Consider the following 15,521-nt stretch of genomic DNA (forward strand, 5'->3'; position numbering starts at 1 on the left):
CTTAGAGACAGGAGGGAGCCTCTTGTCTCTAAAAAGCTGCCCTGGGCAAGTATTCTTTTCTTTCTAAACCTTCCTTCTGGTCTCCGTCTGGAAATTTAAGCGCGCCCCTGGTAGGGGAGAGAGGAAGGGGAAGTAAAGGGGGTGTCCGGGTAGAATAAAATGCTCCTGGGTGAAAGAAACCTGGAAGAGAGAATGCCAGGAAGTGCAGACGGCCTGCGGCGGCCCAGGTGATCTCCACGCTCAATCACGCTCTCCAGGGGAGCGATCGCTCCAGAGGCTGCCAGCACCCCACCCCCACCCTGCTAGTGCCGATGATGGCCACAGGGGCCTTTCTCGCCCCCCACTCACCTTGGCACACACAGTTCCCCCCCCCCCCCACCCGCCCCAGAGCACCCCCCCGCAACTCCCTTGGCCTCCTTCTCTCACCTCCCCCCCACCCCCCCCCCTTGCCCCCCCAGTTCCCCCCCCCCCCCAACCCGTGTAGAGTTAGTGCCTCTCTCATCTCTTAGTTCTCAGCTAACACCTTCCCTGACCCCACCCAGGTCATACCTCCTGTCGTCGCGCCGCACGCAGCATCCCAGACCTCACCTTCCTATTACTAGAGCTGCCCCGTTGTGATTCAGGTCTGCCTTCCACCAGGCTGCGGCCCCCTTCAGGGCAGCATAGTGGGTGCTCACCACTGCACCCTGAGCCTAGGACATTCCTGGCACCTGAGCAGATGCCACTGCACTCGGGAGCCATGCATGGCCTATGCAGGAGGGTGGCAGGCCAGGTGACAGGTTCAAGGTGGAGCAGAGGAACTTTATTAGAGGGGCAGGGCGAAACATATTTACACCGGCCGAGCAGGGACCTTAAGAAGCAGGGGTGGGAGCAGAGGCCCAGCTCAGACGAGTTCCACCTTGGCGTTGGGGTACACCGCCACCACATCGTAGCCCTCGGGCGGCTTCACGCGTGCCTTGGCGTGGCTCTCACAGTAAAGTCGCTCGTCCAGAAAGAAGTAACCACGCTGCTTGAGGTTCAGGCCGCAGTCGCTGCACATGAAGCACTCAGGATGGTAGAGCTTGTCCCGCGCCTTGACGATGGTGCCCCTGATGCGGGGAACGAGAGAAGACAGCGTCGAGTGACTGACAGGTTCGCGACTGCGCCCGCATCCAGGGCCCTGGAGGGCTGGGGTCCGGGAAGGGCAGCGGGGGCGGGTACTCACACGATGCCGTGGCCACAGCGCGTGCACTCGGGCAGCCCCTGCAGGCCGCTCAACGGAGAGCCCAGCTTGCTGGCCGTGGGCTTGAGGTTCCGGGGTCCGCCAGGCCCTGGCCGCTCCCCTGAAACCCGGAGCGTAGGTGGCATGAACGGGGTAAGGAGGTCAGAACTCCATTTCTGCGGGGTGTTTGGTTGGGCGCCGGATGGGCCATCGGCACCGAGACTGGGGAACGGGTTTGGCGGGCGTGGGGTGAGGGGCAGCGACAGGGGGTGGAGTGGGAATCAGGAAGCGAGGGCGTAGCAAGGGTGTAGCAAGGGTGTGGGACCGGGCCGCAGAGACCGAGGAGGGCAGGTGACTGGGAGGCAGGATGTGGGGTCGCTAGGGGGCAACCTGGGCACTGCAGGGAGTGGGAAGGCAGGTGGGGACAGGTGGCAGGCGTCTTACCACCCTCGCCGGCCTCTAGCATGCCCTGCAAGTAGCGGAAGGAGCCTGACTGCTTGGGCTCCGCAGCCACGGACTCGGCCGGCTCCCGCAGCATCCTGTACACCTCGGAGCCCAGGTCGACTCTGCAGTCCCGGCTCCGCGGGAGGCTTCTGGCTGGGTCAGCGCTGGGAGGGAGAAAGAAGTAGAGGAGGAAGGGATGCAGTTCCAGCCTTCATTCTGTGGACTTGGGTCTGGTGAGGCTTATGAGTCAGAATGCAAACAGCTGAGACCCAAGGATCAAGTGTCAGGGGTCAGGATGGGACTGGGTGAGATTTGAGGGATCAAGGGTTAAGATGGGTTCTAGGCATGGCACCGGAGGCATCTCTGTGCTACCTGGGGGGTGGAGACACATGCAGGGTGCTCATCTGGGCTGGCAGGGTGGCCTCGCTGCTGCCATTGTGAGGGACTGGAAAGCGAGGGGGTTGTCCATATGGAGATCCCAGGCTTGGTCTGCCATCTTCTGGCCCAGTCCCGGTGCCTGAGGGCCGCCTGCTGGTTATTGGACTGCCGTCCTATGAGAGAGAGGCCTAAGGCACTGGGAGACCCTCTGGCCTCTGGCCATTCCTTATTCACCCCACCTCCACCTTGCTGTGCTGTGCCAGGTGGTGGATATCAGCTGGCTACCTCTGCTCTGGCACCTCTGGCCCGTGGTGCTCAGTCAGGGAAGGGATTTTTGGGAAAGGACTGGGCCTGGGGACTGGTTCTGGCCCTGCAGAAATGAGAAATATCCTTGGAAAGTCAGACACAAAAACCTGAGCAGCTGAGACTCAGCCTGGGCTTGTGAGCCCTGCAGTGGTTCTGCCCACCACCACTCATGAAGGGGTAGTACTGGGGCAGGCCTCTCCCAAGAAGCCTAAGGTCAGTGTGGCTACAGCAGGGTATGTGGCCTCCTGGCAGAGGTGGCCCTGGTGCCAAGCCTTCTCACTTGCCTGAACTGTGGCGGGTACTGGGTGGGCCCACGGCTGGGAACTCAAAAAGGTAACTCTTGTCCTACAGCCAGGAAGGGTCCTTGACTGTCATGTGTCCAAGGCCCTTTGGGCAGGCTGAGGCTCAAGAGTGCCATTGTCAGGTCAGCCCCTTCTGGGCCTACACCTGTCCCCTATTTCCTGCTTTCCAGGCCACAATGAGGAGCCTTCTGCAGGCACAGCAGATGAAGGGCAGAGACCAGGCTAGGGCTCAAGGCTCTCTGCCCCACTACCCCACAGCCAGTCTGGCGCCCATGGCTGAAACATTTTGTGGGGGGTGTCCTGAACCTGCCCCCTCAGCCATGAGGAGAGGGCAGTATCTCTGTGTGTGTGGGTATGAGTGGGGACTGGGGATCTTTGTCCCTGCAGAGTCCAGAGCTGTGCTGTTCCCAGCTTGCAAGTGCACATAAGCACACCCACAGCAATGTAAACAGGGGCATGCAGACTCTCACAAGTATGTTTTAAAGACACACACACATGCATAAGGAAAACACACATGCACCTTCCTACATAAAACTAACCACACGCATATGGTTACAGAGACTTGGAGCCAGCACTGGTCACCCCGGGAATGGCCATGGTGGCCTCCATGGCTGAGACTGGGCTAGCAGCCAGAGCAGCCTGATTTTAGGATGACGCTCAGTCCAGGCCATGGGGTAGGTCTTAGCCTCAGCCTGGGAGTGACATGTAAACCTCCTCTGCTCTACAGTGTGGACACAGAGTGCAGTGTGGACAGGAAAGCATGCCTATCATAGTGGGAAGAGCCCTGGTTTGGACTTAGGCAGCTCTGACGTGTAGTTGAGCCTGCGGGGTTCTGCCCTGACTGTCCCCTACTTTTTGCATGGTGGGAACCTGGGGAACAGGCAGACCAGCAGTTGGGTGGGCCCCCCTCCATTTCCCCCACCCCAACAGACAAACAGGAGGGTCTTGCTGCCCAGGTGGCCCCCATCAATGCAGCAGCAACAGGAAAATCCTTATTCACATCAGGCCCAACAAAAACCCCTGAGAAACCTGAGCGCTCTCACACATGTGTCTGTCGGGCAGGCATGCAGGCAGGGCTGGCCTCTAATGGGGACCAGATGGGCTGTGGCCAGTGGGGGTGTGGCTGAGCCTCTGGGCGGAGGTTTTGGTGGGAGGGAGGAGTTGGAGGGACTGGGACTGGGAGGAAGGAGGCCCTCATTCACCCCTACCCAGCAGGGTGGAGGGGTCCACTGCAGGGCCATCAGAGCCATTGCCCCTCCCACGGCCACCCATGCAGTTGCCTCTCTAGGCCTGAACTCTGTGGCTAGGACACACATGGCTACCTCAGTTTTATTTTGAGTCCCAGGGTTATCCCCTAACTGGGCAAGTCACTTCACCTCTCTGAACCTGTTTCTTTATCTATGAGCTGGGGAATGTGATGCTTTCCACATCAGGTTCCTTGTGGAGATGAAATAAGACAATTGCACAGTGCCTGGCACAAAGCACATACTCATTGGATGAATGGCTGTCAGGGGAATTCCTAGGCCCCCAGTCCTGGATTTTCCCCCTCTGTGGGTGGTGCACCTCATACCATATGCTCCTCTGCTCTGAGAACCAGCCTGCTGCCCACTTGGTTGTTGAAGCCTCAGTGGATTTTTCAGCAGGATGGGGGTAACTACCTGCTTTGGGACACTCAACTTGGAGGCAGGCGCTGAGTCCAGGTGAGCAGGTGCCACCTCCTAGAGGCTCAGTTCTAGCTCTCTGCTGGTCTGGGGAGGACAGGCTGAGTGTGCAAGGACTGCCTGCTCCACCTGACTTGCTTCTCCCTATCACCTGGTTCTGAGCATAATTGCCACTCCCTCCAGAAAACCCTGACTTATTACCATCCTTCCTCCACCCTGGGCTAGGCCAAGTACCTCCTGTGTTCCCACAAGAGGCCTGAGAGAAGGAGGTTCTCCTATGGCCCCACAGGGAAGGTGGGCCTGAAGTTCCAGCTGGCCCTGTCCCATCCCACTCAGGGATGTGTGCCAGGGCACCTTGTGCTGGTCCTAGGGCCAACTGTGGTTTCCTTCTCCTCCTCAATGGCTCCAGCTAGCTCCACCCCCTCCCCAACACCCCCACTCAGGCAGAAGGTGGGAGCAGCATGGGGACAATGGGCCCTGTGTCTGTGTTAGCAAGGACTCAGCCCTGCAGGGGCAGGGTGGGAGTGTTTTTGTCACCACCCATGGAGTCCATGACCTTTTAAGTACAAAAGTGGGGCAGCAGCTGAGGGGCTGCCCTGGTGCTTATGGAAACTCCCTCCTTCTCCAGTCTGAGCCACTGGCAGCCTGGTCTTCAAGGGAGTCAATGAGAATAAGTGTGGGGGCAGGGCGAGCTGCTCTACAGTCGCCAGCCTCCCAGGCCCACCGGCCTTGAGCCTCTCCTGGAAGACTGAACCCCCTCCCCACCCCGTCATGTCCATCCTGGCACTGTTGCCTCTGAGGGAGGCTGGGCCTCATGCATGAGCTTGGGGCCCGCACTATGCTGCTCCCCTCTGCCTGGCCCATGGCAAGCCTGGCTCATTTGTCTATGCCAACATGTACCCCTGCCCCTAAGGCCTGGGGTCCATGGGGCCACCAGAGCAAGCTTCTGAGACACAGATGTGGCCGTGGATCCCTGTAAGAACAGCTGAGGTCCAGGATAGAGAAGCCCAAGAACCTTTCTGTGGTCCTGCCCCACCACTTTATCTCTCATCTCTGTCCTCTCACTTCTCCCACCTTGCCCTCCCTTCCTCTGGACCTTCCTTTTCTCTGAACCTGTGGTGCAACACCTCACCTCTGGGCCACACTTCCTCTCCCTATCCCCCTTTGCCTGCCTTACCATTCCTAGGCCTTCAGGTCTTGGCTTCAATACCCCTTCCTCCAGGAAGCCCTCCTCGACTCCTTGTCTGAGTCATGTGACTACTTTGGGCTCCTTTGGCCCCTGGCTTCCCCTAGCCCAGAACTTCTAAGTCCCTTTCCCCTGCCAGAATGGGCACTGTCTGGAAGGTAGTAAGCATCTGGCTTCAGGGATGCCAGCCAGGCAGGGTAGGGAATAGAACAAGATGGGATTGGGGTAGATGGTGAGGGAGAAGCTGAGGCACATCCTTCCCTCTGGTTCAGGGAAGCCTCTCCTTACCTTGGCCCCTTTTCTTCCATGTTGAGAGGGTGGACAAAGGCAGGCTCAGGAGGCAATGGTCCCACATGCTGGGTCCCATGGTTCTGGCTCCATCACAGACCATCCCAATTTCCTTGCCCAAACTCTGTGGCCCAGTGATGGCTCTGGATACCTCAGTCATCCCCACTTGGCTACTCCTCATGCCATGGCAAAACAAGACCCTAGAACAGCCTGATCCCCTCACTATTCTTGAGGACAGGACCAGAGATATGACTCCTATCACATACAGAAAGGTGACTGGGCAAACAGGCCTGCAGCCTGAGTTCTGCTAGAAGCACCACAGGATGACCAGGAGAGAACTTCAGGCTTGGATAGGGCACCCAGAGGAGTGTCCCATAGCCTGAGGTCACTCCACAGCCTGAGACTGCCACCAACCTCCCCTGCTGCAAGCACAGTGACTTCTTAATGGTCTGGCATTACTGGGCATCAGAGTGAACTCCAGCTGGCTGTGTGGTAGCCACAAACCAAGGCCTAGCCCAGCTCCTGGACATCATAGGCACCTTGGTCCAGAATCCAGGATTGCCTGGAGTAGAGACAGAGCCACGCAGGTGCTCATCATCTGAGGAATATGGGATGGGGTATGGGCACGGTCCAGAGAAAATTTCTGCTTCAGTCTTTGTCTTGGGTATCTGAGAGCCCCAGTGAGGACACTCAGTGCAGGTGAACCTGCATGCTGGCCCCTCTGCCTTGGGCTCACTCTGAGCCAGGCCAGGCCAGGCAGTGTCTGTACATACCTGGATCTCAGGGTCGATGTGGGTCCTGTGTGCTTGAGCCTTGCTGTCATCAGGGGCACTGGGCCAGCTCCTGCCCTCAGGCCTGTGGCAGAAATTGTGATGGTCAGATATGTCTCCTACCAAGGCCACCATGCCTGGGAGCCAGGATCAAGAGGGTCTGGGCTCTGGGCTGTGCCCTGCAGGTAGAAGGACACCACTCCAGCGCTTTCCCCTGTACCACAATGGTGACTGTTGTGGCAATGAGCCACAACTCTAGCTGCCATCCTCCTGGGGCAGGGCTATATGCTTCTGTCCCCACCAGCTGCCCAATCCCTCTGTGGTCTGTTCCTGGAGAGGTTGTAGGACAAGGCCTGTGGCTTCCCTAATCTTCCACCCTCTTCGTGGCCTACAGAAGCTCAGCCCAAAGAGGCCCAGCTTACAGCACTGCAAGTCAGGCCTCACACATTGACCAGCTAGAAGCCTATCCACTCATCCTCTGGGCATCTGGAGATGCCTCTGGTGGGGTGTGGGGTCAGGCGTCCATCAGCTCTGGGGTAGGTGGAATGGAGGCTCTGAGGGGTGTGTCTTTCCTCCTGCTGCTGCTGCCGGCAGAGTCATCACTGAGTCTGCCCAACCCAGATGGGAAACAGGCCATTAGGAAATTCCTGCTTCGCCATAGAAACCAAAAGCCAAACACCACTCAGGAGGGAGAAAAACATCGTAAACCTGCCATAAGCAGGGCAGGCAGGCCGAGAGGCTACGTGCCTAGGGCCCAGCCCTGTCACTCAGTAGCCCTGTGAGAAGGCAGGCCAGGAAGGGGCATGGACCCGGGACTGGTGGGTGGGTGTGAAGTGAGGCTGGTTAGACCAAAGGGGAATAATGTCCTCCAACTCACCCAACAAAGCCTCCTGAGGCTTCTCGAGGTCTCACTACTGACATAGCAGCTTACCCCTGCCACTTCTGCCCCTTCAGTTGAGGGTTTTAATAATCTGTCTACACCCATGGTCCATACTCACTCTGCACTTCCTTGCCTCTGCCCATTCCTTAGTCCCTTGGAGGCTACCTCTCTACTCCAGGCCTTCGGTATTACAGCTCTGCTACTCCAGGGCAACACCAGCCCCATAGTCCCTGTCTCTAGTCCCCTCAAGCAGGCTCCCAAGTGGCTACCCTAACTCACAGCTCTAACTGTGGCCTCTGCCTACTCAGAGCTTCTCTTGGATAAAACTGGGACATCTTGTGTGGCTATTTGGCCTTAAACTTCCCTGAAGTTCTGCCCAGAAGAGCAGTACGAGCCTGACGTCTAAGGGTCAAAGGGCACAAAGTACCCAGAGCCATTAATGTGGCCCAATGCATCAGATCAGAATGAAAGGCTTAATCATGCGTCAACCTCCATCACAGGCTGGGCTCTTTAAACAAAATGACAGGCAAAGAGTAGGCTATGCAAAGGTACCTTGGGCCACATGTGATGGACAACAGGGACTCTATCAGTGGCCTCAGTGTTGGAGTGGATGTCAGGAAGGTCCTGGACCTATAGAACATGCCCAGGAAGTGTGATTTTGCTTGGATTGTTGGATGCCTGGCTTTGGGCTCAAAACAAAACAAGCCCAGTGGGGAAGCTGGGCCTTTGATACACTTTTCATTCTATGGGGAAGTCTGTGGGGGGATTAGAGCTCGCTGTACACAAGAGGGTAGGTAGGGAAGCTGGTCACCCCGGGAGCGAGAGCACAGAGCAGCTCACTCCAGCCAACTCAACAGGCTGATTCTGTGCAGAGCCCTTGCTGTGTGGGTGTGTGTCGCGGGGGCAGGGAGGAGTGTCTTTTGGGCCCAGGCATAGGTCCTGGCACAGCAGGCAAGATAAGGAGCAGAGTCAGAAAGCTTACAGGTGGGAAAGTGTCCAGTAGAAGAAATGTTGGCTCAGAGGGTCAAGGTGGCCTTCATATCTTGATCCCCCAGAGTCTGCATGCATGAGGGTTGGAGATGGGGGCTGCAGGGCAGGACTCAGGTTTTCACTCTGACTGAGCAAGCCTGGTACATCATCATCACTCAGTGTCCAGATCACAAGATGGTCCCTATTTTTGGTTGAGGAAGTTATGGGCTCAAGACATTAAATCACTTGCTGGAGTACAGCAGAGTTCTCTCTCCCTCTCTCTCTTTTATGGGTAACATTATGCGTCAGCACAGCATAATTCTCAACCCAGCTCTGTAATAGTAGAGAATGTGCTCTCATCTGCTCCATGGCCAGTGACATTTTGGGGCTGAAATGCCCAGAATGGAACAGGTCAGTGGACCTCTGGCTCCATCCATGCCTGGTTTGGAACAAAGGACTGAGGAAGGAAGGAAGGAAAGAAGGAGGGGGACCTCCACCCCACCACCCTCCCCTGACATCATACACTCTGGGAAGCTCCTGACTCAGGCCCCCTCTGAGGCACTCCTCCCCACTACTCCACTACCACTAGGGCTGCCCTTGTTCAGTCACAAAGAGACAAGGCTGGAGGTGAGTCAGAGGCCAGGATCCCAGCCAAGCCGGGGAGGCTTCAGAGGCCACTCACGGGCAGAGCAGTGCTGACATTTCCCCCATCCAGCCTGTATCTCAGTCTGGAGGAGGGTGATGAATGTGATCCATTTATGGGAAAGGAAACCTGGGCTCATAGAGGTCATCTGGGCACCTAAGGCTCCAGAGGCTGGATGAGGACCAGCTTTGCTGAACTCCAAAGATGGAGCATCCTCACCATGTGCCAGGTAGAGCATACAAGGTCCTGGACTTGCAGCTGGGTCCACTCAGTGCCACGGGCACAGCCAGGGGTCCTGACCCCAACCCCGATCTGGTCATGGGCCAAGCATAAACAGGGGCGACCTCACAGGCCTTTCCACTATGTTTAATGGCTCCAAGCCAATGGCTTACCTCCCACCCTGCCAGCTTAGAGGCATGGTTAGCTGTGTTGTGGTTTGGGGAGGCTTTGCCCACACACTTCCACAGGGGGTCATGGAAGTCCCCATCAGCAGTGAACATGGCAGAGCTGATAAGTTATGCCTGACTTCTGTGGATCGAGGTGGGCAGGGGAGTGGGGAGATCCCACTCAGCCAGGCTTAGGCCAACTGCTTCTCAGAGCTGAGTAAAGACCCAGGACCTGAGGAAGGCTGGGTCTCCCCACCCCCACTCCCAGTGGACCTTCCATCCCAGGACAATTTATGGGGCACAGATGGGGCTTGGCAACCTCCTGTCCTCCCTTCTTGATCGGCTGCACAGCATTACACAGTCCATAGCATGAACTTTTCCCAAATCCATATTTAACCAGGGCAGACGTGTGGGCCACGGTGGGGACGGCTGTGGCAGGGCAGCTGCGGGGCTGGTAGGAGTGGTCAGCAGTCAAGTAAAGGGTCTGTAGTCTTAGGAGAGAGCCCTGAGGTCAAATTTTGCTACCCCACTCCCTCTCTATGTGACTTTAAGCACCTTCTAACCTTTCTGAGCCTCACTTGTCTCATCTGTGAAGTGGGGACTATACTAGGTTTTACCTTTTTTAAGATGGTAAATGAGGGTTAAACGAGGTGTTGCACAAGAAACTATTTTGAAATGGTCATCACGCTGGTCACTCAGGGGAGGGGAAAGGACTGAAACAAATGTCCCAGAGGCTATTCAAGGTCTTATTTCAGTTGCCTGCATCACTTGCCATAAGTGCCCCAACACACTTCTAGTCTAAGTTAAAAGGGGATTTCTTCCCTTCTTAAGCTACAGCTCTAAACAGTGTCTGCCAGGCCCCCATGAAAGTACTACTCCTTGGGACTCTTCCTGGATGGGGTGCCCAGGAGCTGAGCTGTGTGAAGCTGTGCTCACCCAAGATGCTGGCTGCCCATAACTGCCTACCTTGTCCCGCCATCCTCCCAGCCCAGCCCATCTATGCATACCTGCTCACAGACAGTGTGAGGTGATCGTGGCAGCCCTTGATGCGGTTCTGTGCCTCCAGGTGTGTCATGAGCTCTGTGCTCTCACCATTGATGGCCTGGATCAGGTCTCCTGGACACAGGGCAGCCAATGCAGCCTTGCTGCCAGCATGGACCTGCGGGCAGACAAGCCAGATGGCTGGGCACAGTCATGATGTGGCCTTGCTGCAAGCTCTGCTCTAGGCCTCCTCCAACCTCAGAACCTAGCCAGTGTGGCCTGCTACCAGCATGGCCTGTGGATGGGCAAGCCGAGAGGCTGGTTGAGGTCCCCATGTAGCCTGGCTGAAGCCTTGCTGGAAACACCTCCAACTCCAGCACCTGGAGGCTTGGCAGGGCATGAGGATATACGAGAAGGGCTTCCTCTGGGCTGGGACAAGTGGATGTTGTTCTTGCAGCCTGCATGTGTGCCCAAGGACATGCAGGGGCCACAGAGACACATGGAGACATATGTGCTCACATACAGAGCATGGACATGTCACAGATACCCTACACAGACAAGGCCCCACCCAGACAGACCATACCCCTTGACCTAACATTCAAAACCTTAGTGATCTTGCCTTCCTACTTGCTTGATCTCAACTCTCATCCTTACCTCCACACCCACACTCTGTCCAGACCATGTGAATGTCTATGGGGTGTTCAGAGGCACCATATGTCACTCACCTCCACACTTCTGCAAAAGCTGTTCCCTCTACCTGGAACATTCCTCTGACTCCCACATCCTCATCCTTCAGATCTCAGCATAGAGGCCACTTCCTCTGGGAGCCTCTCTGGGATCTCACTACCCTGTGTGCTCCCATAACCACCTTTCCCCCCTACATTGTTCATGTTAATACTTCATTGTAATTAAAATGGGAAGGTCTGAACATCACCTCCCTGGGCAAGTCCAGGGCCATCCAGTTCCAGCTGCCAGCCTGCACTTGGGGGTCAGAATTCTAGCTCTACTTCCCCTGCAGCACAGGAACTCAGGCTACCTCAGTGCCACTATTGACCTCTCAAGGTCAAGCAGTGTTCACACTTGGAAGCTCTTACAATGCTGGTCAGTGGAAGAAGGCTAGGATGGGGAGTGGAGTTAGACTCACAGAGATACCTAGGTAAGCAACCCAGGGGAATCCAGGCAATGGAGCACCCCTCACCCTGCCTTGGCCCCAACATAGCCTTTAGAAATAGATTTCTTACCCAGCCTCTCCAGCCAGTGCCCAGCTGGTTCAAAAGCTGCCAGTGACCTCGTTCTTTTGGGTGGGAGCTCCTACTGGTGGGAACTCCTGGAAGCCCAGCTAGGCTCAGTTCAGCCAGGTCTCAGTAGTGAGTGGACAAAGCTGAGGTGCTGGCAGCTCCTTGGCTGGAGGCTTGGTGCTGGCACTGCCCAAGCTGACCTGTCCTGAAGTAGGCTGCTTCAAGGAAACGTTCTTCTGAAGCATGACACCCTCAGCCAACCAGGCAATCATGAATGTTCACTTGTAGGGCCTGGGCACCTGTGCAAGCCTGTCATCCTGGGGGAGACACCCACTTGGCACCATCCCACCCTCCCCTCAAGGCCCTCCTCCGCCTCTTCCCCTTCATGGATACCTGCCTTACCTGCCTTGTGCCAGGGCCTGGGCTCTATGCTTTACCCATAACTAGCTCACAACAAGCCCTCAACCACCTGGTGAGGCAGAGGCTGTTCTCATCCCTATTTTACAGATGAAGAAAGAGAAGCCTGGGGGAGGGGTGCCATGCCTTAGTCCCCACACTGGAGAGGAGTCTTTCTTCAGGGGGCGGCTAACTGCGGCAGGATGACTCAGCCAGCACAAGGGGTGCATTCAGGCTTCTGTGGGCGGAGGAAGTTTCTTGAAAGCAGGGGTGGCTGGGATGCTGCCAGCTCTATTGAGCTAGGGGAGTTCTGGTCAGAGAGGGTGTGAGGCCAAGAAATTGTGACTCTCCCAGCCACCTTTACATGCATTATCTCATTAATGCTGAAGGCAAGCCCATTTCCTAGATCAGGAAATGGAGGTCCAGAGAAGTACAGAAGGATAGTTAATTGATAAAAGATTGAATCAAGATTTCAATCCAGGCCACCCGGGTCCAAATTTAAAACTACGCTTTTAATACCTGTACTTTTCTTCCAAAAGGGGTAAGGGAAAAGAGGGTATCCGAGGGAGAGATAGTGTTCCAGGCAGAAGGACCAGCATGTATAATGGCACATCTGGAGAGAAAGTAGAAGGAAGGTTGTATGGCCTGAGCATCATGAGTGAGGGGAGAGTGGAAGAGATGAAGTCAGAGAACAGGCAGGGAACAGATCTTGCAGAGCCTTGTACACGCGGGTGGGAAGCTGGCATTTCTCCTGGGTGATTGGGAACCATGGAGGGCTCTAAGCAGGGAAGTCACAGGACAGAGTGGAATTCAGGCCGATCCCTCTAGCTCCTAAGCACAGGATAAACAGAAAGAAGGAACAGAGACAAGAACAGTGAAGTGAGGTGAGCGGTGAGGGCATTAATCAGCCCCTCACCGGTAGTGGCTGCATTCCCAGCCCCTGATCCACCCAGCCTAGATGTTGTGGTGGGCTAGGAGTCCAAGTCAGAACCAGGTGCCACATTGTCCCACACAGTCACAGCAAACTCCAGACTGCCTGGATTCCTCCTGTCTCCACTTTGCTTCTCTGGGTCGATTACATTGGCCTCTCTGTGCCTGGGTCTCCATCTATGTAAGGCCAGAGGGAGTCCTTACTTCTAAAGGCTGTTGTAAGGACTACTTGAGAAAATCAGAGCGTGTAAAGCTCCCACAGGAGGCTGGACATAAGGTGGTGCTCATTCCAGGGACTGGAGGGAGCTGTTACCAACACGCATTAGGGTGGGGCCTGGCACACCCTGGATGCTTGGCCAAGGCCAGCCATCATTATAGGTTGTGGGGAAGGAGCCCCAGATGATGTTCTTGGGACTCCCCGAGGCTTCATCAGCTGAGATTGCAAGCTCCCAGCCCTGCCAAGTTGATAGCCTCCTCCCTGTCTGCGTGAGGCTGTCCCTCCCTATTGGGTCCCTGGTAGGGGAGGTCCTGGAAGCAAGGGAGGGGCTGGATCTTGAGTCCCCTTGGTGAAGACACTCCCACATATCTTCAGTCCCTGTAGACCTGCCCCGGAGGTACCTGCTAGGCAAGCTGTGGCCTGTGCCTCCCCAGCACTGTAAATCTCCCCAGATCCCACCCAAACCCAACCTCAGCCATCCTGGCTCCTAGGGCCTGAGCTGCTGCCGCGTGACTTTGGGGGACAAGGGAGGCTCTTCCTGGCAAACCTTCTCCCAGACTGCCCGCCTGCCTGGGGCCTGCATCCCCAGTCAGCTCCAAACAAGGCTGTTGCTGCTGCTGCTGCCACAGCCGCGGCTATGATGGCTGTGACGTGTGGAGGCCTTTCCTCGGCGGGCAGGCAGCCGCGTGGGCAACAGATGTCTCAGCTCGCTGCCGCCTGCAGCCGTCAGCCGCCGCCACTGAGCCTGTCAGCGGCCTCACGCCCAGGGTGCCTGGCCAGCCTGCTTAGTGTCCCCACTAGTCCCCTCAGCGGACACACAGCATGACACACACAAGCAGACACAGGCTTGCACACACACACACACACACACACACAGCAGGAATCCAATAGGAAAGAGGGAGATGAAAGGCTCCAGGATTTGTTGAAGGCCCACCTCACTCGGCCCCAGGGACCTGGCAGTGAGGGCAGATGTGGGAAGCCTCCTAGGACAGCTGGGCCTGCCTGTCACCCTGGCCCCCAGAAACGGGACTCCATGATTCCATGCTCCACCTGGTGCCCACCCCCTCCCAAGAACTGTAGAGAAGTCTCTGAAAGCCCAGCCAGCTTGGCCCAGCCCCCATGGCAAGAGGTGGCAGTAGGGTGGGGGAAGGTGCTTCTCTGTGCCTCTGACACAGGCCCCCAAAGACAAGATCAGCCTGTGTGGGAGCAAGGGATGGTCGTCAGATGGTTTCAGGTCATCTCTGCTCCTTCCAGACTGAGAGCCGCCAAGGGCAGGGCCTGGGTTCTCTCCTCTTCTGTCCCTTAGGCTGGGGCCCCCCAAGGGCAGGGTCTGAGTCCTCTCTTTTGGCCCTCCAGACACGAGGACATCAAGGCTGGGCCAGGATCCTGTCTCCTCTAGACAGGCACCCCCTTGAACAGGGCCTGAGTCACCTCCTCCACTCCTCTATACTCAGACTAGCCACGCTCCAGGGCTGTGCCCGCTCCTTTTCCTTCTCCATGGGCAAGGCAGGGCCCTGGGAAACTTGAGGAACAGGCCTGAGGCTGTCCTGACCCCTGGCTTTGTGTCGTCTTGTGGGGAGGGGTCTCACAACCTCACAGTCAAGTTTCCCTTTCCCCTGGAAGCCAGAATTATTCCTGGTCACTTCCCCTTAGGGTGACTGAGGTCATGAATGAGAGACTGACTCACGCCCAAAGTGGGAAGTGGATGGACCTTTCTCTTCTCAGATTCAGCGAGGACCCCAGACCTCCCTGGGTCACCCAGGTCTGCCAGCAGGGACCCCTGATAGGGGAAGGGGGGGTTCTAAATCATTTTGCCCCAGATATTCAGGCAGGGGTGAGTGAAAAGTTTCTGGGCCTCTGTAGAGCTGTCTAGACCCCTGGCCCATCCCCGCAGGTCCTTCCCGGGTCCACAGTGGCTCCCCCCAGATGAGGCCAGCGGGGAGGCCGGTGCGTGAACTCTTGGAAGATTCTCCGCGGGATCTGGCAGACAGGCCCAGCGTGGGAGGAGGGCGGCTGCGGCTGTCGGCCCTGCCTGGAAGCCGCCTCTATAGCATGTGGGGCACCCAGGCCCACCCTCCGCCTTCAAGCCTCGGATACATCGGGGATCTGGGTCCCGGGCGGGACCGCGAGGACCGAGTCTCAGACCCGGGACCGCCCTGCCGCCACGCAGCCGCCAGACTCACCCGCGAGATGGTGAGGGGCGCGCTGAAGTCCCGGCCGCCCACCAGGCGGAAGCCCCAGGGCGAAGGCCCGCGCAGGGTCACGGAATGGGGCATTGCGGGCCGGAGCCACAGCCGGAGCTTGAACCGGACTCTGAGGAGCCACCGCCGCCGCCGCCGCCGCCT

General features: G+C 57.1%; 1 protein-coding gene across 4 annotated transcripts; it reads right to left on the reverse strand.

The window, feature by feature from the left end:
• Positions 1 to 780: 780 nt before the first annotated feature.
• PDLIM4 (PDZ and LIM domain 4) lies at positions 781 to 15,515 on the reverse strand. 4 transcript variants are annotated; one of them, XM_017872036.1, is made up of 7 exons: positions 15,360 to 15,515; positions 10,422 to 10,573; positions 6,540 to 6,621; positions 2,018 to 2,196; positions 1,646 to 1,809; positions 1,205 to 1,322; positions 781 to 1,088 (listed from the first exon to the last, which is right to left on the reverse strand). In XM_017872036.1, the coding sequence occupies exons 1-7, from the start codon at positions 15,450 to 15,452 to the stop codon at positions 884 to 886; spliced, it is 993 nt and encodes a 330-aa protein (XP_017727525.1). In that variant the 5' UTR covers positions 15,453 to 15,515; the 3' UTR covers positions 781 to 883. The 4 variants fall into 4 exon arrangements, with proteins under 4 accessions (XP_017727525.1, XP_017727524.1, XP_017727523.1 ...); XM_017872035.1 differs by lacking the exon at positions 15,360 to 15,515 and adding an exon at positions 10,776 to 11,049; XM_017872034.1 differs by having other exon boundaries at positions 1,205 to 1,809.
• Between the last annotated feature and the right edge of the window lie 6 nt (positions 15,516 to 15,521).

Source organism: Rhinopithecus bieti, unplaced genomic scaffold, assembly GCF_001698545.2.
Source record: "Rhinopithecus bieti isolate Rb0 unplaced genomic scaffold, ASM169854v2 scaffold_5889, whole genome shotgun sequence".
NCBI lineage: Eukaryota > Metazoa > Chordata > Mammalia > Primates > Cercopithecidae > Rhinopithecus > Rhinopithecus bieti.